Source organism: Crocodylus siamensis, chromosome 4, assembly GCF_052110815.1.
Source record: "Crocodylus siamensis isolate JL-2025a chromosome 4, ASM5211081v1, whole genome shotgun sequence".
NCBI classification, from domain to species: domain Eukaryota; kingdom Metazoa; phylum Chordata; order Crocodylia; family Crocodylidae; genus Crocodylus; species Crocodylus siamensis.
The window spans coordinates 102,601,267-102,623,017 of record NC_143398.1 but is presented as its reverse complement, the minus strand read 5'-3'; the positions used below and the strand labels follow the sequence as shown (position 1 = coordinate 102,623,017).

At 41.4% G+C, this 21,751-nt stretch overlaps 1 protein-coding gene across 6 annotated transcripts; it reads right to left on the bottom strand.

Moving 5' to 3' along the window:
- Positions 1–277: 277 nt before the first annotated feature.
- NFYB (nuclear transcription factor Y subunit beta) lies at positions 278–19,854 on the bottom strand. Of its 6 annotated transcripts, none has more exons than XM_090043191.1 (8): positions 19,401–19,646; positions 17,483–17,587; positions 10,519–10,612; positions 9,185–9,315; positions 6,459–6,656; positions 4,347–4,428; positions 1,672–1,751; positions 278–1,458 (listed from the first exon to the last, which is right to left on the bottom strand). In XM_090043191.1, exons 2-8 carry the CDS (start codon positions 17,528–17,530, stop codon positions 1,426–1,428), a joined length of 666 nt encoding a protein of 221 aa, XP_089899317.1. In that variant the 5' UTR covers positions 17,531–17,587; positions 19,401–19,646; the 3' UTR covers positions 278–1,425. The 6 variants fall into 6 exon arrangements, with proteins under 6 accessions (XP_089899317.1, XP_089899316.1, XP_089899318.1 ...); XM_090043190.1 differs by having other exon boundaries at positions 17,483–17,571; XM_090043192.1 differs by having other exon boundaries at positions 17,483–17,571; positions 19,444–19,646.
- Positions 19,855–21,751: the final 1,897 nt, after the last annotated feature.

Genomic DNA, 21,751 nt, shown 5'->3' with positions numbered 1-21,751 from the left:
GGGGTTGTTGCTGTTTCATCTTAAGCTAAAGTGTGCAAGTATTTAGCTTATTAAGCTACCACATGTTTAGACAAGAGCCACTAGGTGTACATGGCAGGAAGTCCATTCAAAACAACAGCACAAATATCAATGTTCCCAAACTCCAGTCTGAGTAATACTGATTCAACCAAAATGTCACTCCAACACTAAAATGCCAGAGAATCCAATCCAAAGATTACCAACCCAATTATTTAAAACACAGCAGCAGTACTAAGAATGGCTCACTAAATATACAGAATTACATTATCTACGTACAGTTTATTGCAAAAAAACCAAAACCCCAAAACAACAAAAAGACCAACAAAAAAAAACAGGAAGAGAGCAAACTGAAAGTCTGAGTCATTCATTCAGAAATATCACCGATTCAAGCTTCATTCACTCTCCCGTGCACACAGACACCTGTCCACAAAATGTTTAACGTTTCTGAGGGTTCTCACAGTCTTTCAGGAAACCTTACAACATTTCAGTTAAAAAAAGTCATTTAAAATGAGGTCATTTAGCACAGGACTATAAAATCCCCCTACTACAGTTGAGGAAGCAGTTAAATTCTAGGATTTGGCTTCTAAAAACTGTACATAAAAAGAAAGCAGTAGCACTACGACTACTTTTAATATAATTTCTTCACATCTGAAAAAGGTCTTAATATGATAAAGAAGATTAATGAATGCTTGTAGTAATTTCAAAATAAAGACTTATCAGGCATACATAAACAGTGTTTAATTAAAATAAACACCGTTTATGGGCACTGATCTCTGAAGTTAACAGATCTAACAATTATTTTTTTTCCTGTATTAACTTTTAATTCTAAGCTTACATTAAAAAACAAATTGTAGCAATTAAGTTGTTAGAATTTCATGAGTCTTTTAAAACTTCAATAAATATGCTAACATCAAAAAAAGTCAGTTAAGTTGTCATGCAAGACAAGTTACATAACCAAGACCAACTCAACTTTTATAATAAAGGCAACTTGTATTCAGAATGAACTTTACCCTTGTATTTTATTCAAAGGGTAAGCATGAATTAACCCAGCTGTTTACTTGAATTACAAAAGTAACATGATTCAATATGAAAATAAGAAACTGTCTACAAATCTCTGACAGTAATAAATTGCAATATACAATGCATACAGGAGTTATACAGAGCAACAAACTCTTGTACAAAACAAAAATACTTTAATACCTTTAAAATCCAATTTTTAAAATCATTCATGAAAAAAGATTTGAGTCAGAATTCACACCTCAATTAGTCAAGCCTCAGGTAGCTACATTACAGCTAATTAATATACAAAGAGATAAATCTCTGTTCACCAGTCATTTTAAACTCATGTCTCTTTAGAATTGTACAGCTTTTCTGTCTCATGATCTCAGATCCAACGTTGCCTTCGCATCATGAGAACTGAATTTGTTGAACACCAGAGATCTAGAGAGAAAGAGGAAAGTAAGTTTATTTTCAAGTCACCCTCTGCTGAAGCTTTTTCACATTTAGCAAGCTTACACTGTTGTAGCAAAAATCATGAGAGCCACCAAAAAGGCTACATACAAAATCATTCTCAGCTCTTTCAGAATAGGGCTGCTGAAATAGGGCTTTGAATTTTAGCAAGAAAATGAAAGAGTGGATGAGACAATACAGTACCTGTTGATAAGATGTTGTATAAACCATAACATTTTGCTGCTGGCCATCTGTAGTTATTAAACCTGCTGGCAACTGGTTAGCTAAAAGAAAGAGCATTTTAGTTAAGAAGTTAGGCAAGAACTGCAGGACACACAGAACCTCATTTAAAGACTATAAGACCATTAAACAACTGAACGTTTTCTTGTGGCTTATGGTTGAAAGGAACTATAGAACTGTCTCTCCCTCCATGTCAACTTCATGATGTGTTACCAAGTTGCATCTGCTTACAACTACTAAGAAAAACAAGTTTACTCCTATTATCACTGCAAACCAGACTGCAAAGTCTATACTGCTGCATGAAAGAACGTCCCCCCTCCGCAGTTTTACTTCCAGAATTGAAATGGAATTTGGGGCAGAGACATTGGAATGTGAAAAGGATATGGGTTTTTAATGCAGAATACAGAGCAGGAGGAAAGGTGGTGGAAGTGGTGATGCAGGCCTGGATGAAATTATGCAGGGTCCTGAAGGGCATACCAAAAGGACTCTGGACTTAAAAACAGTGGTTGAGAAGAAGCTACTGAAGTGAATTAAAAAATAAAATAAAATAAAATAAAATGTTGCACACCACTAATTTGACTAACCAAAACCCATTACAGGAATCAAGAAGGGAAAAAAAGTCATTTCTTTAAAAAAAATAAAAATAAAATGGTGATGCCAAACAGCTTAAAATATGAGAAAAGAAACTAGGCATTTGCTAGGTTTAAAAAGAAAAGCAGGCTTTCACTGAACTAAGTTTTGCCCAGAGTAAAGTTGCATGCAGCAGAGACATTAAGTCTAGATGTACCCTCGGGAGAGATGTTCTGTGCATATCTCCACTGCCAGCTAAGTACAATTAAGGAGAATTATCTTCCAGCCACATTTCCTGACTCTGCCAAAAATTCTAGCCAAAATTTCCTGCATCCAGGTAAGTCTGGAAGTTTTTAAACCAAATTGGTTTTCTTTTTTTTTTTCTTCTTTTTTTTAATCTTTTTCTTTTTTTTAAACATAAGCCATTAAAATCACATATTCAGAGCAAAAGTTCTTGATGTACTACAAACTAAGAAGTTTGGCAAAGGAGAGCTAGAACGCACACAAGAACTGCCTGATTTCCAGATATTAGACTCAAAAATTAAATAGGGATGCATAACTGGAGTGTCTTGTGAAAACTGTATCATTACTTATAATAAATGTGCACAATTGGCTGTCCTGGGCTTCTCGGAAGCATGGAGATTTCCTGTTAGTACCATCTCTGTGTCTGTATGTATGACACACCCACATGATTGATTCTCCTCCCCCCCTTTTCTTAAAACAGCAAGTGCTTAGAAAATTAAAACAGAATTAAAATCAGAAAAGTTGGATCAAAATAACCTGGGACATGCAAACATTACAACTCTGCAATGTCTATTTAGTCACAGTTTGCATGCGTATTTTATCCCTGTTTAATTAAACAAACACTAGACAAAGATTCTGAAACTCAACTCAGTTGAGCTTGCTACTGCTGAAGGCTTATTAGCTTTTGCATTTCCTGACTTATATTGTGAACTTCAATATCTTATTAAATGTGGGGATGTTCTCCAATTTTACAAAGTACTTGTAAAAATCCACCATGTTGTTTTTATTTGAAGTCTTATATCCATCAGTTCTGATGGAAATACTTCAGTGCTACAAGAACCTCCACATATTTGATCCATATTTTGCAGGGACAAAGAAGAGCCTGTTAATTTATTTAATAGTTCACCAAGTCACCACCAGTCCTCAAGTCTATAGCTCTTCTCTACAGCATTAATCAACTGATAATTTTCAGTGAAGTATTCCAGGTATTTTTAAATGAGTAACATCACCGATTATGGCAAGAGCAATGTTTTAGCACCTCTCTCTAAAGGTAACATGAGTCACTGGCAGATGAATAGATGTCCTCATTGCTAGTAATATCTAGTATTAATTTTAAGGGCTCTACAAAGTTTAGTTCATACACTATAGCACTGAGGGAAGATAAACTCTAGTGAAGTGTAAGGGGGGAACCCCCCGCAAGAAAAAAAACCAAACAAAACAACTGCGCAAGAGTCTCTCTCTCTCTCATCTACAACTAACTGATTCTACCAATATTCTGTTCTATCACATGAAAAATGAGCACTTTTGAGCTACAAGAGCCAGAGATGAGCCTCTATTTCGTTTTTTGTTCAACTAAGGCGCTAAGGTCAGTTTTATTTTTTTTTTAATTACATATTCAACTTCTTTTGCTCCAGCCTAGGCACTTTTGAACATATGAACTTTTGAATGATCAGGTACTACGAAGAGGAAATAATTTGCAACCTTAGTTTCAAGTTATGTTTAGACTCTGCTATGTTCTTTGAGATCTGGAGTAAGTGCTATAACACCTCACGCTAAAACATTCTCTATGTTTCATATTAGTTATGATTAGAATTCACCTCTGATGTCAGCAGATATTTTAAAATTAAAATAGCAACAATCATGAAATGAACTGATACATGTAGCTCCTCTCGAGTTCAATGGGCGTATTCAAATACCAACCATCTCAAAAATATGCCAAATCCCAGACAATCTTAAAATCCCCACCTTCTAGTTGACTGAGGTGCAAAGCCTTCTATTACATCTTAGATGCACTTAAAGGTAGGATCACTTTAAATGTTACTTACTAAATGCTTCCTCTGTGAGCTCCTCACCAAGACCATCTGCGGTTGTAACTGTTCCTGCAATCCCTTTTTCTCCTTTCATTGCCTTGAAAGAATTGTGAAGGACATTTGCATTAATATACACTTGTCAGAGACTGCTGAAGAGCCTGGTTCCCTACAGCTGGAAAGTCTGCAACTTCTAAGAGGCCTCTATACAATAACAAGACATTTGACTCTTGACATGCAAAACTTGTGATGGTGAAGTATTCTCAAATGCTAATATACCAAGTATCTGGATACCAAGAGTGATTTTTATCATAGCTGTACTCTTGCACAAGGGATTTGTGAAAACTATGAATACTGCAGATTTGGCACCCAGAATTCACAGCACATTGCAGAATGCAATATTAAAAAAGTCTTGACTGCTAAAGATTTGACAAATCAAAGTGCAATACCACATACACTGGGATAAAGTTCTTGTGATATCAAATTAGCAAAAGACCAGATCTAGCCTTGGGTTGTTCTATCGCCTTGCATGCGGTCGCTTTAAAGCCTGGTTATTTTAACAGCAGTGGGAAGTAACTGTGTGTATTACCAACATCATACACATGGAAGCTGACATTAAAAACAAGATATTGAATTTCTTCCCCAGATATTTTATATAGCCAGAGCCTGAGATCAGCATGCTGAGTTAAGACATCCAGTCAGTCATGTACTGTTTTACCTTCCATGCATTTAGTACTTTCTTGGAGGACCTGACTGAAGCTATGATAAAATGACTATTTCAAATATTTAAGGAAAAAATAATTATCTTGAATCAGTCCCTTTATAGTAACCTGAAGGCAAAACTGACCAGAAATATAAATAACTGAAAGAAAACCAGAACCAGATTTTAAACACCAACTCCATCATCTTATTGGCAGTCTGTAATTCTAAAGGGTGAATAGGGAAGGAGCAGCATGCATCATGTACAAATTTTTCACAGACATACTGCAACAAGCTCAGTGCAGCTTGTGGTATAAGGCAGACTATGGATGGGATAGGCAGCACAGTGGCAGATAGGGCAAGAAAACAGAAACTAGAGCAGCAAATCAGGCAGGGGAATGGGATTAGAGCAGGGGGGGCAAAACGCAGCCCACCAGGCAGGATGCAGCCCGCCAGGCCATTCTGTCTGGCCCACAGGGCCCCTAAAAAGTTTAGAAAATTAATATTCATCTGCCCCTGGCTGCCTGTCATGTGGCCCTCTGCCCAAAATAATTGCCCACCCCAGTATAGAATATAAGGTGCATTATATAGAGATAAGTCTGAGGAGAGGAGCAAGCAGCTTACTGGAAGAAAATCCAAGTGAATTGTTTGGACAGAAAGTATTCCTGGGCCACAATCATAAAGCAAGTGTTGCAACCTCTAGCACTTTAGAGGGGTGACTGGGTCAGGGAAATAATGCACGTTTATGGAACTCCAGCCCTACAGCAGAACAAGGCAAAAAGGCTACTTTGCACAAACCTTAGGCATTTTCTGCTAGAACAGGGAGGAAATGCTGCACATGCAAGAAACTTGTAGTAGCTATTTTTTCTTCAGGAGGGACTCAATCTGTCTCGAGTTACCTTCTAAAGCAGGAAATGCAGGTCTCAATGCCACTATTCTCATTTGGAAAGTACTCAATGATTAAGATACAGAGATGCAAGCTAAAAACTGATTAAAACCATGTGGTGGGCAAGTCATCATGTTACATAAGAAACATGCTTAAGAGACACCTCTTGCCTCTGCAGAAAGACAGCTGGCCAGGTCCACAGCTGGTGTAAGTCAGTATGGTTCCATTGACTACACAGAGAAGCAGGCTAGGTACATGTAACAGAACCACACAGACCAATTGTTGCTATCCACTCCAACTTTTCTAGCTTAAGTCACTTGGACATTTTAGCTGGTTCAGAAAAGCAAGTTCACCAATACTCTTAGTTAGATTTTGTAAGAAATATTTCTTTCCCTACATCATGTTGTTCTTTTCTGGTATATATATCTTGGGTACAGCAAAAGCTAACCTTTTTTTTTTTTTATTTTATAGTAACAATGAAAGTACTGTAAATGCTAGGTATACTAAGTTAGTTTTGATCCTATAGAAGAAGATAGGTAACTAACCTCTCTGAACTTTTGGAGATACAGCTTTAAAGGTTCAACATAACTGTCAAATCCCAATGTAGACATGGCAAAGAGAATATCCTCTCCATTGATCGTCTTTCGTTTCTCTTGATGACACCTCTCACTTGCTTCAGATGTTATAAAGCTGATGAATTCACTTACACATTCCTGTACACACTCCTTTGCATCTTTAGCAATCTGGTAGGACAAACCATTAGTAAAAGTTAAATCAAACTTCAGTTAAGTTTCACCTTTTCAATAAATTGCACATTAAAGTTCTACTTTATTAAGCCAGTTTTCAGTGCTGAGATTTCATTTGCACCAGTACAGAGGTACTAGGCAGTCACAACTCTCCTTGGCAGTGAATGCTGGGTGTGTTCAAAAAAATCCCACCCAACAAAGAAACAAACCACATACAACTGCATGAGATTCTCCTTCCCTCATCTATACAACTAATTTTAATTCTACCAAAACTCTGTTTTACTGTGTGATAAAAGGTTTTTACTTTATCTGGAGGTTCCTGTTACACTACACTAAAATATACCTATGCAAAATATGACACAACCCCAGCTTCAGTGCCAGAAGAATGAACTAGAAGACAGAGAGATCTCTATAAAATAATTATCCACAGGGAATATGCATGTGGAAACAAACACATTTGTATGTGCAGGACAGCCACTGGATGTCACCAGTGCTCCATCAAAAATGCAGATGCAATAACATTTTAACTGAAGTAAAATTATTGCATTACTAATTCTCAAGTTTTAGGTTGCTGTTTGGGGACCTGTCTATAAGTTGTTTGTTTATTCTAAGCCACTCTGGACTTTTTGGATAGGGCAGAATGTAAATCTAATAAATAAATTCAAGCAGTCCACCAGGATTCTATTATATTCAAAATAATTAAATGTACAAGCCATTAGATACACACACTGAGACTAGCTGAGCTTGCACACTTCTCTCTTCTCTGAAAATATGCCATGATACCTACGAGATACTTAAACAGACAAGTGTTTGTACATCTCATGGTACTATACCCTTTCATAATGGAGGGTAAGAGGAATTAAATTGTAATCAACATAATGAATGCGATAGGCAGCATTTTATGAAGTCCTGTTCATGAAGATACGTCTCATTTCTGTTCTCCTTCAAATTTCTTAGTTTACCACTGAACCAGCATCTCACGCTATCTAGGTCCAAGTTTCTGCAGCTCAAGCAGATTAAAGCACTAGCTATTAATTTGATATTAAACTTGCAGAGCAGCAAGCTTCTCTAGTATTTTGTCATTGTTCTTGTAGTTGTTGTTTTGTACTGGGGAAGAGGGGTTCTCTTTCAACTATTCTGTTAAAAATTCTCTAAACAAGTATTTAAATAAAATCTTTCTGGAAAGAATCCAATAGGTGGATTAGATTAAAAGTTTTCCCTGGTTAAAAATAAAAAAGTTACATAACTAAAATGGAATGGTGGGCAGGAAAAAGAGTCTGCATCCAAGTAGTTAGGCAAGTAAACAAGCAGGTGTCCACTGAAGGATTGAAATTATTTATTTAATTTTTGCTCATGTGTAAGATTCCAGCTGGAACATGAAGTACTTTTCTATCTCAAAGTGATATCCTCTACTCAGAGCTCCACTTTCTCCTTTAGTAGCTCCTAAGAACTTGTTCAAGCATTTCAAATGCTTAGGATTTTCAGGAGTACTCAGCACCAAGAAGGTTCTTCCATTGCACAAAAATATTTTGAGACAGCTGAGCACCCAGGGTGCCAAGTTCTTTGAAAAACCTCGCTTTGGCAGAGGGTGCTGAACACCATCTAAAGACCAAGAACAAACTGGTATAGTGATGCAGGACAGATGGGCTTAACATCCAAAGCTTCTGAAAGCAACCTTGGTTGCTACTGGTTTGCCCAGTCCAAATGTTCGGAAGCAAGACATTACTTCAAAGTCTTGCTACTAGTTAAATACATATTGTACAGAAATTAATACTGTACAAAATTAAAAAGAGTGATAGTGATAAGACAGCAGCAGTAAACAATAATCTAAGTACTATGCATTATTTAGATACGACTGATACAGAAGCAGGCATGCCACACAAGGTGAGATTAAGATAAGCAGCTAGAGAGCTCTAACAGTTATCCAGGTCTCAGGCCTAAGAACTGGATAAAAAGCCCGAGGACAATCTCTCAAGATTTCTCATACCTACTCCTCCTAATTTCTGGCTTGATTTAAGCCACAAGACAACAGTTTCTTATCGTATTTTGGCATCCGACTCTTGCAAATATAGAAATTCAACAATGAAAAACTAATTTTCCTTTCACCCCAGACCTCAGAGATAACTAAAGAGTTGGTTCTTATTTTATTCAAACTCCAATTTAAAAACAAACAACAAACAAACAAACAGTTTATTTACAGATTTAATCACTGTTGGTATTTGATTATAACCACATTTGACTCACCAGGACAATTTTTTGAGAACGTGCAGAAAAAGGATGTTCTAAATGACTAACTGATAATTTAAGTATCAAAGACGCATCACTTATGAAAGCGATAACACACTTTTGGAAATTTGGCAGAAGTTGTAGACAAAGACCAAACAGAGATTCTATTTAAATAACTTCCACCTCTAAGTTAAACAGCAGATAGAAAGAGGGGCATTATACTGAAACTCCTGTGAGTCCCACAGAAGAACAAAACTAATGCGAATACATTCAGATTTGGATTTGATTATAGGTATTACCTTTCCTGTCTGAGGTATGGCATTTTTCATTATCCTTGCCACATTTGCAATTGGAAGATATATATCTTGTTCTCTAAAACTCTCTTTTGAGCCATTTGTGTCTTCATGATCATTCATGCTATCCTCTGTGTCTGGCAAAATAAGAAAGAGTTAGCATTAAGTATATCTGTCATACCTTTGAGCATCTTACTTGCATATCATTACTCTAATGTAGGGGTGCTGAACCCTTGCCCTATGGACCTGTGTCATCCAGCTTGCTGGGTCCCCATGGACCTGAAGACATAGTAAGGGGAGCAGTGGCAGCATTCATTGCCACTCCTCTGCTACCAAATTTCTGGACCTGTCAGGAGCCCAATGGCCTGGCTATTGTGGCACTGCACACTAGATCAGGTGTGTAGTGCCAAGGCAGCATGGAGCCCAATCCCTGGATGCAGGGCCAGGCCAAGGTGGCACTGGGCCCAATCCAGACATACAGGGCCAAGGTGGCCAATCTGGATGCATGGGGCCTGATCTAGGAATGTGGGGCCCAACTCTGCACACGTCCCAACAAGGGATCCAGCCCAGAGACCAGTCCCACACCACTGTCTGGCCTGCAAGGCCAGTTTTGAACACCACTGTCCTACCTCTCTAATTTATTTCCATTGAGACTACTTCTATTCTAAGCCTCTGGCAAACATACTAGCTGCGAACAAGTCTGCCACAAAAGCGTTTCCTTCATTCTCATGAATGTGGAATTCCACCTCCATCAAAAGCAAAAGATTACTGTACTTGTCTTGGACAGATGACTAGAAATAATCAATCGCATTTAATATCTAGAAATAAGATTTCCAATTTTCAAGTGAGTGCATTTGCTTGCATCCCTGGAAGGTCCAGAATGTTATCAAAATTTTTAAGCACAAACGAAACTGAGAGACCTATAAAGCTGTTGTGCATCATACCTCCTAATGGATATTTTTCACATATTAAATGTACATAAATGCATCCATTAGTGTTTTTCTAGATATCAATGTTTGTTGAAGAGATGAAAACTTAGAATTATATATTCCATTAAATTTAGTAAGGCACAAGCAACACCTACACACATTAGGTCTGGGTTACCTCTTTCCTAGAGCACCAGGATTCTTTCATAGGAGCCTGGACTACAACATGGAAAGTGACAAACCCATTTCCAAATTGAACAGAACTACTGTACGCAGCGAGTTGTTATGCATACAGATCTTTAGCTTCATAAAAGATGGGAAATTAATGGAAGAGCTAGACAAGTAATGGAAAGAGAAACTTAATACTATTATGCTGAGATAATCAGCTTCCTCTTTAACAAGCAAGTTTCTTACCATCATGAGGCTGTATTACATAGTGACTGCCACCAATGTACTCTCCTGCAATTCCTAACTGAGAAGCATCTGTTGTAGAACTATCACCATCCATCTATAATAAAAAGAAGCAAACTTTTAAATGATCAACTTCATTATACCAAATACTACCTCTTAGCTGTAGGGATCTAAATTCAGCCCCGATACAAACAAGCTCCTTGCTATAAAGAATGTCTCTCATGCTTTCATTAGGGTTAGATTTGATTTGAGTTGCTTTGGCTTCAATAACTCCTTCAGATTTAATATTCTAAGAGGAACCTTTATTACAATACAGTGTTTGTCATACATGAAAAAATAAGTACCCATTTATCATTTAAAGGGATACTTCAATGCATTCTATGAAAATGACAGCCAATACTGGTACTACTTCCTCCTGGTTCCCAGTGATGAAACAGCAAGCAAGACTGAAACAGCTAGGGGTTTTTTTTCCATCAAAAGCAAAACATAGGTAGTCGCAGGTTAAACTACAAGAGTATGCTAAAAAGCTAAGTTCTTATACAAGAGATAAATTTACCTCAATATAGTTCTTTTATATTTAAGGGTAAGCACCATAATAAAATTGTCCACTTCCCAGAACTCCATTTCAGTTGTTTTTAATCATTATCTTAAACTGGGGCTGAAACTTTCTATGCTTAACCTCTGCTTCAAGTCAATTCTCTTTTTGGAAAGCTTTCAGCAAAACCTGAACAGCCATTTTTGATAATGGGAACAGCAAATATGCAGTCTCATCAAGGTCGCTTAAAATAATTTCTAAAACCTCATTAGTTTGAATGAAACTCAAGAATATGGTTCAGCAATCCACATATTTTTTCCGACTCCCAAATATGAGAACGATAACGTTTCCTACCTTCAGAACTTACAATAATATTGTCTGTGCAGAAATTATGCATTATTTGTTTAATCTTAAGCATTTTCCAGCAGCAAGCAACTACCAATGCATGTTTGGATTTGTACTTTAGGAGTGAATAAGAACAAAATACAAAAACTTACCTGACCCTAAGGACAGTCTACACCAGACTTAACCACTGCCCATCTTCAGCAATACTCGCAGGTAACTTGTACGATTGCATCAGGATAATACTTTAGCCCTACCTATACTACTGTCAAGAGTTCAAACCATGATTGGTACAGTTATTATTGTAATGTAGGGACTAATGTAGTGCTGGCTATTATTGGGACATCAGTAACAAGTACATCCAGCACAGAGGAGCCTAGCAGAAATTAACAGGCAGTTCAAAAGCAATACGTGGCCATATCTTGCCAATTCCACCCATTAAGGTAGACCTGTCATAAGCAGCCTAACCTCTGCCCCTTCGCCCAGCTCGCACATCCCTCCACACCTTGGACAGACTCAGCAGCTTGCTGCTTCAGGAACCCCTGCATTTGGGTAGTAGCTGATCCTGTCCCTAGCTCTCTCAGACAGTCCCACTTAAAACCCTGTATCTAACACCCTTCTTTGTCTACAGTGGGAATATGTCTGAGAGACTGTGGGACACTATGACCAGTTTCTCAGACTTCCCAATCTCACAGATGCATTAAATATTCCCTCAAAGTTCTACTTCGCTGTAGGGATCCAGTTACTTGATTAACCTCTTCAAGGACAATGTGGAAGACAAACAAGCAGCACAGGCTTGTTAAAGAACTCTCATTACTAGAGTCACTTCACTTCTAAAAGCACTTGAGTTAAGAGTTTTGAAAGACTACAAAAAGGGGCTCTGAACACATTCCCTCCACCCCTGCTCAGTCCTGGGTTATTCCACCTCCTTAAGCTGAGCAACCTTTCCCACCATTGCTCTCCTTGACCTGATCTTCGCACATGGCACTAGCCTGGTCACAAAGTGTTCACTTTCAAATGCTATCCAACTCCTTCGGCAATGTGTCCAGGCTACAGAACTACAACTCTTTCTTCCTGCTTTTGTGTAGAAAGTTGATCATTCTGCTGGATGGTTGATAAATGAAAGGAGTTGATTGCTCTACCTCCCTGTGTAAGCCATTCACTTAGGTGTTAATCCCAATATAAAATGGATGCTCTTCTCCACAGTAGAGGTTACACTAAAACATGAAGATCACACTCAAAAAGACAAAGATTACAATGCAAGGTACAGCCTCTAAAGAGAATCTATGTGCCAAATTAAAACTGATTCACAATTCTGTACAGAATTACCCATTAGTATCTGCACTGACATTCTTCCTAAATTTTTCCATTTTTGCTACTGTCTGTACCACTTCACATGTGATCAGCAAGAGCAGTACTGTACAGAAGTCTCCAGCCAACTATCAGCACTTTAGGCACTGCCTTTCCTAACCTGGTTTGCAGATTGGTTATCCAATACAGTGGTTCTCAACCTTTTGCAGCTTACGTCCAGTCAACCATTTTGTCAAAACCCATGTCCCACCATGATAAAAACAAAACCCTATAAAACTGCACTGTTTGAGATCTGTTGATTCATCTACTTGAAGTGCAAACAACTGTTTTTTTCAATTGGGCAATTAGTTGAAGTCCCACCTACGTGACCTTTGTCCTGCTGATTGAGAAACACTGATCTAATACAATGGGTAACATGCAAGAGCTCACTGGAGGCCCTGAAGACCTCCCATAGACTATACTACTGGGAGAACTGAACTTCCGGAAGCAGTGTTGAAAAATTTTAGGAAGAAAGTCTACTTGTATACAAGATGGAAAAAAAAGTGCTTAGCTCTTTTGTAAGAATAAGAAATGTAATGGCTTTGGGGTGAAGATAAACCGATTTCCACTTACTTCTTAAATCAAATCTGGACACAGCTGTACAGAGAAGAGCTACTACAGTGTTAACATTAACATTCTGGTGATGTTTCTTCAGGTTTTGTGCATGGTAATATACCCCACTCAGACAGGGGTATTGCTGGCAGAGCTGTCTCAGAGTGAATAAGCTTCCAGAATAATAAGAGATACTGCAGCTTTAAGTTTGGAACATAAAAAAAAGAAATCAGATGACTGTTTACAGCAGCCTGCCATTTGGGCTGGGATCACCACTGATTATTGAAAACTGAAATCTCAGTTTGGCATGAGGCCCGTGTTCCACGCAACAACCTGATTTAAGAAAAAAGGCTGCAGCGTGAAGACAATGCACTGCTAAATGACAACAAAACAATTAAAAAAAAGCCTCCACTTTTATTGAAATTATTCTAAACATATTCCAAAATGCAGCGCAGCATAGAATACTGCCTGCTGGGAGGCGTTTGTAAGTCACAGAGCATTTATGGGGGAGAAGGGCAGCAACTCCTACATTCACCTAGGTGTCAATGCCCCTATACAAAATAGATGCACATATTTGGTAGCAAGGAAGTATTTCCCAGCACTAGGAACAAGTGATATTCCAAATCAAATTAGTTCTTAAAACAGTGGTTCTCAATCTTTAAAAACTGAGGCTCCCCTCAACAGATTCAAGGCACCCTTCACGAGACTTGAGGCACCGCTGGGAAAATGCCTTCTCTCAATTTCCACTCTTTAACGACAGAAAAATAGAACAATTCTTCTACTGCAAAGAATTCAGAAAGACTACAAGAAGTCAGAATGTTTTTAACATTAGGGGTTCCTATTGGGAAGCCTCTGGGTTTCTCTTGTGAATATGTCTGTATACCTAACAGTGATAATACTGCATGGCACCCCTGACAGGATCTCAAGGGACCCCACGGTGCCATGGCATCCTGACTGAGAATCACTGACCTAGAACTAGATCTAAAAGGTCCTAGAAATGAAGTCTCATTTTCAAAAGTGACTGAGGTTCCAGGAAGTGAAGTGTCCTTGAACCAGGCTTCGAAAAGGAAGTAGTCAATATATATCTGGCTTCAGATTTATGTTTAATCATACACTTATACGGTATTAGAAAAGGGGAGGGGGGTAATAGTTTCTCTATTTTCAAGGCTACAGAATCATCTCATACATGGAGTTAAAGCAGACTGCATTAGAATTGTACATTGCACATATAAGCATTGAAAATACAATTATTACCTGCTCAGTAAATTTCTACATCCAATTAAAATAAATAAATAAATAAATACTGAGAGGGGGTGGGGGGCAGGAAGGGAGAGAAAAAGAGACAGACTGGTTTAGAAATAAGCAAACTAGAAGTCAAAATTATGGTTTTGTGTGGCCAACATTTGTTCTGTTCTTTTCAGATCTTGTCAATAATTTGGAAGAAATGAAGCAGAACACAGGGATGTGTGTTGCAAGTAGCACAGAGGACAGAAAGGTAACACAAAGGAAATGAGAGATTAGATATACAGGGAAGAAACAGTGATACTGCAGGATACATGTAAATCAAAACACCTGGAGAAAATGGCTGAGATTACTGTGAGGGAGGCATACAGAATTAATGGTCAATAAGACACAGTAATAGTGGGCAACACATTAATATAGATAGGAACCTACCCTCTCTATAATGCCCAACTGGACTGCCTCTTAAATACCATGTTCAGTTCAGAACACCTTGATGTCACAAAGATCAAATAGAATATAGGATGTATTTAGGGTGAGAGAGCAAGAAATATTTGTGGCTTGGGTCGCTTGGCTAACTGACAGTTAGAAGCAAAGAAGTCTATGAGTTTAAAGGCTGAAGGCAGGAAATAAATTTAACATAGTACAAGGACTTAAATAAGAAAACTGAAATGTCTGCTCTTAAACCAAAAATCTTCTTAGCAGTGTCTTGCAAAATTGGAACATAGCTTCCCAAGGGAGACAGCAGAAGATCTGCTACTCGAGACATTTAAAACAAAACCACACAATATCTAAGACATGCAGTGTAGGGAATGATCTTACCATTCTAGGAAACAGATGAGATTAATAAATTTCATTTGAACTTTCTGTATTGTCCTCACTCACTGCATTCAATTTTAATTTAATCAAAATTTCCCTTCCCTTTATTCACCAAATTATGGAGAACCTTGATAAGAGATTAGCAAGGAATAGGAATTTTTTTTTGGTAAACACATTCACAGAAGTTTAGTGTTGGAAGGGACGTTCAATGTGGTCTTCCCAAGTCTGAAGCTTCTCTCATTTCTTTGATGCTCCATGTTTTCCTAACAGCTGCACTGGCATTTGTAAAAGTGAAATGACATTAACAAAGTTGGACAGTTTCACTATTGCTAATTAACATTTGGACTGTAAAATTCTCTGTATGTAGACTCATCCATACTATACATTAAGAATTTACTCAACAGCCCCTTATTGTGTCAGGTAACTAACTGTACACCAATTTGGTTATGGTTGGGGGAGGGGGAGGCAGGCAGGAAAGGGAGGGCAGCCAGGAGAAGCTGCCTGTAATTTCTTATTTTTATTTCTAGAGGAGGGAAGCAGCAACACAAGTTTGAAAGAAGCTGAACACGTTCAGATAATCCTCGAAAAAATCTATGCACTTCACTGCTTTTGCAGAGACTGAAACAGAAGTGCTGAACAACCACATGAACAGCTCTCTCTAGCTCTCTGCCCTGCCTATCCAAGCAGTACAGGTAGTAGAATTACTACCCCAAACATTTTTATATTAAAATTTAAAACAGTCCTCGTTTCAGTGCTAAGTGAAGGATATGTAATATGGCCATGACAATTAGCTTTTCCCTATAAATTCATTAAAATGTATAAGTATGGGCAAACCATTCATCACCTCTTATTATGATTTTTTAAAGTATTTTATACACTTATCAGAAATAGTTTACTCAGCCCAAGCAACAAGGCAAGTAGAGTTTAAGAAAGGTAGTTCAGGATTGTTTTGTTTTCCAAGACATTCTAACCTGCCGATTTATTCAGCTTAATTCCAACAATGTGGCTAGCTTACACACCTTGCTGAAAAGTTGGTTATTTAGTAGTTAATTTAAAACTGTTTTCCACAAAACACACCCTGATGCTCACCCCAAGAAACAGGAACGTCATAAATATCACAGGGAAAAAAAAAAAAGGGCCTGACTGAGATCACTGTTTAAGTTCCTGTACTGATTAAATGCATCCTTAAGAGAGGGAACTCATACCAAAAAGTTAATTATTAGACTACTGAATAAAAACATTAGCTTGGCAAGCTTCTCTCCTCTCAAATCCTGCTGAAACTGTTATTTAAATTGGCTCAATTAGTCAGTTCAAGCTTTCAACAGTCTATTCCATATTTTTCATCCTATATTATCTTCTTTTCCTATTCTACTGCATGCATCAGTTTTCCTTATTTGTGATCGCACAGATCACCAGTGGGAGATGAAGCTGCCACGCCAACAATGTCTGGTAACTACAGCAGCTGGTGAAGAGTAAGGCCAAGATATTTATTTTGTTCTCTTTTTGTGTAGTCTTGCAGCAAAAAAAAAATGTCAGCAGCCAAAACAGCATACCCAGCTGCTCACTGCAGACAATTGGCCAGATCAGCCTGGGACCTAATGATTAGCTGAATCCACCTTGAGATTCCCTGAGCATTTCCTTGGATTTAAAATGTTTGGGTTAACAGAACATATAAAAGGGACACTATTATACAGCCAAGTTTAGTGTGGATAGCACTTAAAAAGCATTCATACAGTTCAGGAATGCCATTCTAACAGTCATTCATATGCAGTTCGTTCCTACAGAAATAGTAACTAGAACCATATTGCGGACAGTGCCCAAAGCTGCTACTCACTCCTCTTTGGCTTTTGTAGCTGCTTTGCTTGTAAGAAAATGCTTCAAGCTACAAAGATAATTTTTTAAATGCTGAACAATGTGCCTCCAAATAACATTTAAGTGTTTTTCCAGTCAGCAAGACAGAGGTCGTTAAGTGTAAATTAAAGACATTCAAGGATGATGGTCAGATTTAATGTCTGATATTCAACATGTACTCTAATTACAGGTGACAAAATATATCAACATTCCACCCCACCCGGAAAACAAATACTACCCCTCCACCTTTGCAGCAGTCTAAATGCAACTATAACCAACCTTATACGTAGGGGAAAAGGCTTGCTTGGTTTCTTGAGGCCTGATCATTCAGAAGGCCGTTTTCTTTGCAGTCTCACACTTTGAGGGGCCTACAAGACGTACAAGCTTAAAAAAAAAAATCAGAGCGAGCCATAGTGTTCTCAGCCAGTCTACCCTGTACTTTTTCAGCATTAACAACTTGGGTTTTGTTTCAAGATGGTGACCCATCTTAGCATGTAAGAGAATACCAAAGGCAGCAAGACCCCTTCAGAGTCAATTTTCAAGAACGAAATCTGCCTTACAACCAAGGTTGCCATTAGTGTCACTGGTTTACCTCACGGTCACGTCACGTGTTAGTGGTTTAATTCAGCGATTTGAAAGCTTGGAAGGCACCACGTGCTTGTTCCAGTTAAAACACACTGGAGCAGACTCAATTTAATCTAACTGGAACGCTCCAGCGTGCTGCAGGCTCTCATGTATTCAGCATCCATGTTTCAAAACAGGGGCCAGGGTGCTTTAACTAAAGCTTGTTGAACAACACCCCTCCCAGCTCCAGCATGTGTATAGGTGGCCCCGAGAGCCTAGGGCTAAATACAAATACCCACCCTGATTAATCCATAAAAAATAGAAAACTGGAAGGCACCTCTGAAGGTCATCTAGTCCAACCCTCTACTCAAACCAGGACCATGCCCAACTAGATCATCCCAGACAAGGCTTTGTCTAGCCAAGGTCTTAAAAACCTCCGAGGACGGAGATTCCCCCACCTCTCTGGGTAACCCGTTCCAGTGCAGGACTACCCTTTACTAATGAAAAAGCTTTTCCTAAAATCCAACCTAAACCTCCCTTGCTGCAACTGGAGACCGTTGCTCCTTGTTCTGTTATCTGCCATCAATGAGAACAGTTTAGCTCTGTCACCTTTGTAACCAACTGCCTGAAAGGTAAAGGCTGCTCTTAAATTCCCCTCAGTCTTTTCTTCTTCAGACGGAACAAGCCCAGCGCCCTCAGCCTCTCCTCATTAAGTCCTGTCCCCCAGCCCGCTAACCACTTGTGTTGCCCCCTGCTGGACTCTCTCCAAAATGTCCATATCCTTTCAGTAGTGGGGGGGCCCCCAAACTGGACACGATACTGCAGATATGGCATCACCAGTGCTGAAACTGCTTAGGGAGGAGGAGCACCCAAACTGGCATGGGGCAATGGGTTACACCTGAACCTTAAACAGCCATCACATCGTCATTTCATAGTTGTTAAGGGCTGGAAGGGGTCTTACAGATCATTGGGTCCAGCCGCCCTGCACCCGGCAGGAAAGACCGCTGGGGTGAGCTAGCTAGGACAGTTTGGAGGTGAAGCACCCACCCGGAGACTTCTCCAGTACTGCACAGGTGACAACGGGGGCAGAGCCCTCCAGCTGGATTCAAAGCTTTTGTGGCCTACAAGCTGGCAGATTTGGCTCCCATGGCTCTGGAAAGGCCCAGAAGGGGAATCATAGAAAGCGGGTGGGGGGAAGCGACCTCAGGAGACCACATCTTGTCCAACTGCTCAAAGCAGGACCAGCCCCAACCACATCACCCCAGCCAAGGCTTTCTCCAGCCAGATCTTAAAACCGTTCAAGGAGGGAGATCCCACCACTTCTCTGGGAAGCCCCTTCCAGCCAGGGGGTGTTTGAATCCCCAAGCCTTGACTATGTGCTCCCACGGAGGGGGCCTCCTGTCCGGCCTTCGCTACATTTTAAGGCGCGCTTCCTGGCCCACCCATGCCCAAAGGGTGCGCTGCAGGCTGGGCACAGCGCGGCTCCCCCCTCGCCTTCACCGTGTCCCCTCCGCCCCCGCGCTCCGGGCGGGGGCAGCCGGGGGTCGGTCACCCCGCGCCCGTCACCCCCGCCCCCGCTCGGCGTTGTGCCAACGGGACCCTTCTGCAGAGCCCTTGATCTCCCCGCACACACCTGCCCGCCTGCGGGCGGCCGCGCTCCCTCCCCCGCGACTCACGGGCCCGGCGGGGAGGGGGCCCCCCACCCCCGGCCACAACATGGAGCCGGAGCGGGAGGCCGAGGCGGGGAGGGGAGAGGAGGCCCCGGTCCCGGTCCCCTCCCGCCGCCCCGGCCGCACAAAGCGCCGGGCCGGGCCGAGCCCGGGCGGGGCTCCGCACTTCCTGGTGGCCGCGGCGGCAGCGCCGGGGCCCGGGGAGGGAGACGGACATTTCATTCGAGCCTGCAGTGGAACCGGTTCGCAATCATTGGCCGGAGCCAGGCACAAACCTCCAGTGCGGCCCTGGTTGGCTCCCTCCGCAAGCCGGCTGTTTGGTTGGACAGAAAATGGCTGCGAAGGAACCAGTCCCAGCGCGGAGCCCCGCTTCCCGCAGCCGGCCTGCCCTCCCTCCGCGCCGCCTCCTGCCGGCAGCGGCTCTTCCCGCCGCGCCGCCTCCCGCCTTATACCCCGCAACAGCCGCCCCGGGGCTGCTCGGAGCCTCCCTCGCCCTGTGCGCGGGCACCTGGGCACTGCCGCCCCGCTGGGCCGCGCCGAGGCTGCCAAGGGCAGGTTGTTGCGGTCCTAGAGCACCGCTTCCCCCGCTCCCCCCCGGATTTGTGGCAGGACCATTTGTAAACATCGATGGCCAGGGCCCCTCACCCCCCCAACCTAGTACCCCTCACTCCTGCCCCCCGCCCAACCTAGTACGGCTCGCTCTTGCCCCAGCGCGTGACCCACATGTACACAGGAGGACCCCAGACCAGCCTCAAGAGGAAAAAAACCCACAGGCTGCCACATTTTTCTCCTTTAAAGGCTTTTTAAAACTTGTTGATCTATTTTTTAAGTTTGTTTGTGACCCTTTCATATACTCACTTTTGGGTCGCAACCTATGGGTTGAGAAATGCTGTCCCAGAGTCCTAGTCCTAGTCTTAGAGAAGAGGGGCTGGAAGGGACCTCCATGGGTCACATGAGCATCTGGTACCTCCAGAGTAGAGGAGGGGGGGCACATGCCCCCCAGCAGCCAGTCAGTGACTAGGGGGTGAGGGTCCCCATGCAGCTGATCTTGCCAACTGGGGGGTGGTCACCCACAGCCAATCTTGCCAACCGGGAAGCACGAGCAGGGCACCCATTCCCTGCTTCTCCTAGCATCCCCCCCCGCCCATCACCTAAGCAGAGAGCACTGGCTGTCAGGGGGTGCACATGCACCCCTAAGCGTTGCCACTGATAGGTCATCTAGTCTCATCCCATGCCTGAGGCAGGAGCATCCCCCTCCGAACCACAGAAAACATAGAAAAATGAGGGTTGGGAGGGACCTCAGAAGGTCATCTAGTCTAACCCCTGCCTCAATGCAGGACCAGCCCCAGTTAGATCATCCCAGCAAACCCTTTGTCTAGCCGGGTCTTAATAACCCTCAGGGATGGAGAGTCTACCACCTCTCTAGATAACCTGTTCTGGAGTTTTACCACCCTCCTAGCGATCTAAACTCAACCTAGCCCTGACGCAATATAGACCTCAAACCCTCACCTGCCACCGGTAAAGCAGGAGAGCTGAGGCAGCCAATGTCCTCCTTCTATAAAATGTTGTCAATATAAGCTCAAGAGGTCCCAGGTAAAGGGCTATGTCCCCTGGTACAGAGGAGAGCACAAACCCTCACAGTCCATACCAACGTGACTATGCCGTGACTCTGTTTAGGGGCAGGATGGTCCTATATAAGGCTGCCAGCCTGGGCTGAGGAGACACTAGCCTCCTTCTGTAATAATTTGTGTCCCCCCACCCCACACACCTCAACCAAAATGAGAGGAGTTGGGAAAGATCTGTTTCTTTTTTTCTGGAGGGGGAGCTGTACAATGGCACTCCTAGGCCCCAAGTGAGGTAAGGAGGGAGGCTTGGGACAGTGGCGGGGGGAAGAGCGGTCTCCACCCCATACTACTTCCTTCTGCCAAAATGTCATTAGCTTCTGGGCTCCTATTAAAATTTACTTCCATTCCAGATATTCAAGACTGAGGAGCTGTACAGGGTCCATTACATCTCTCTGGTTCACAATTGCTAGGCCTATAGTAATGTATAGGAGTGAGGCTTGGTGGGGAAAAGCAGTCCCCACCCCAGACTATTTCATTCTGCCAACATGTCTTTAGCTTCTGGGCTCCTATTAAATTTACTCCTAGCCCATATATTCAAAACCGTGAGGAGCTGTATGGGGTCCATTACACCCCTCCACTTCCATATATAAAACTGTGGGTCTAACAATAGTAGAGTGAGACTTTGTGCATGAAAGAGCAACGGACAGTAATTTTTTCTGCAAATAACATTCCCAGGGAGATAGCTGGAC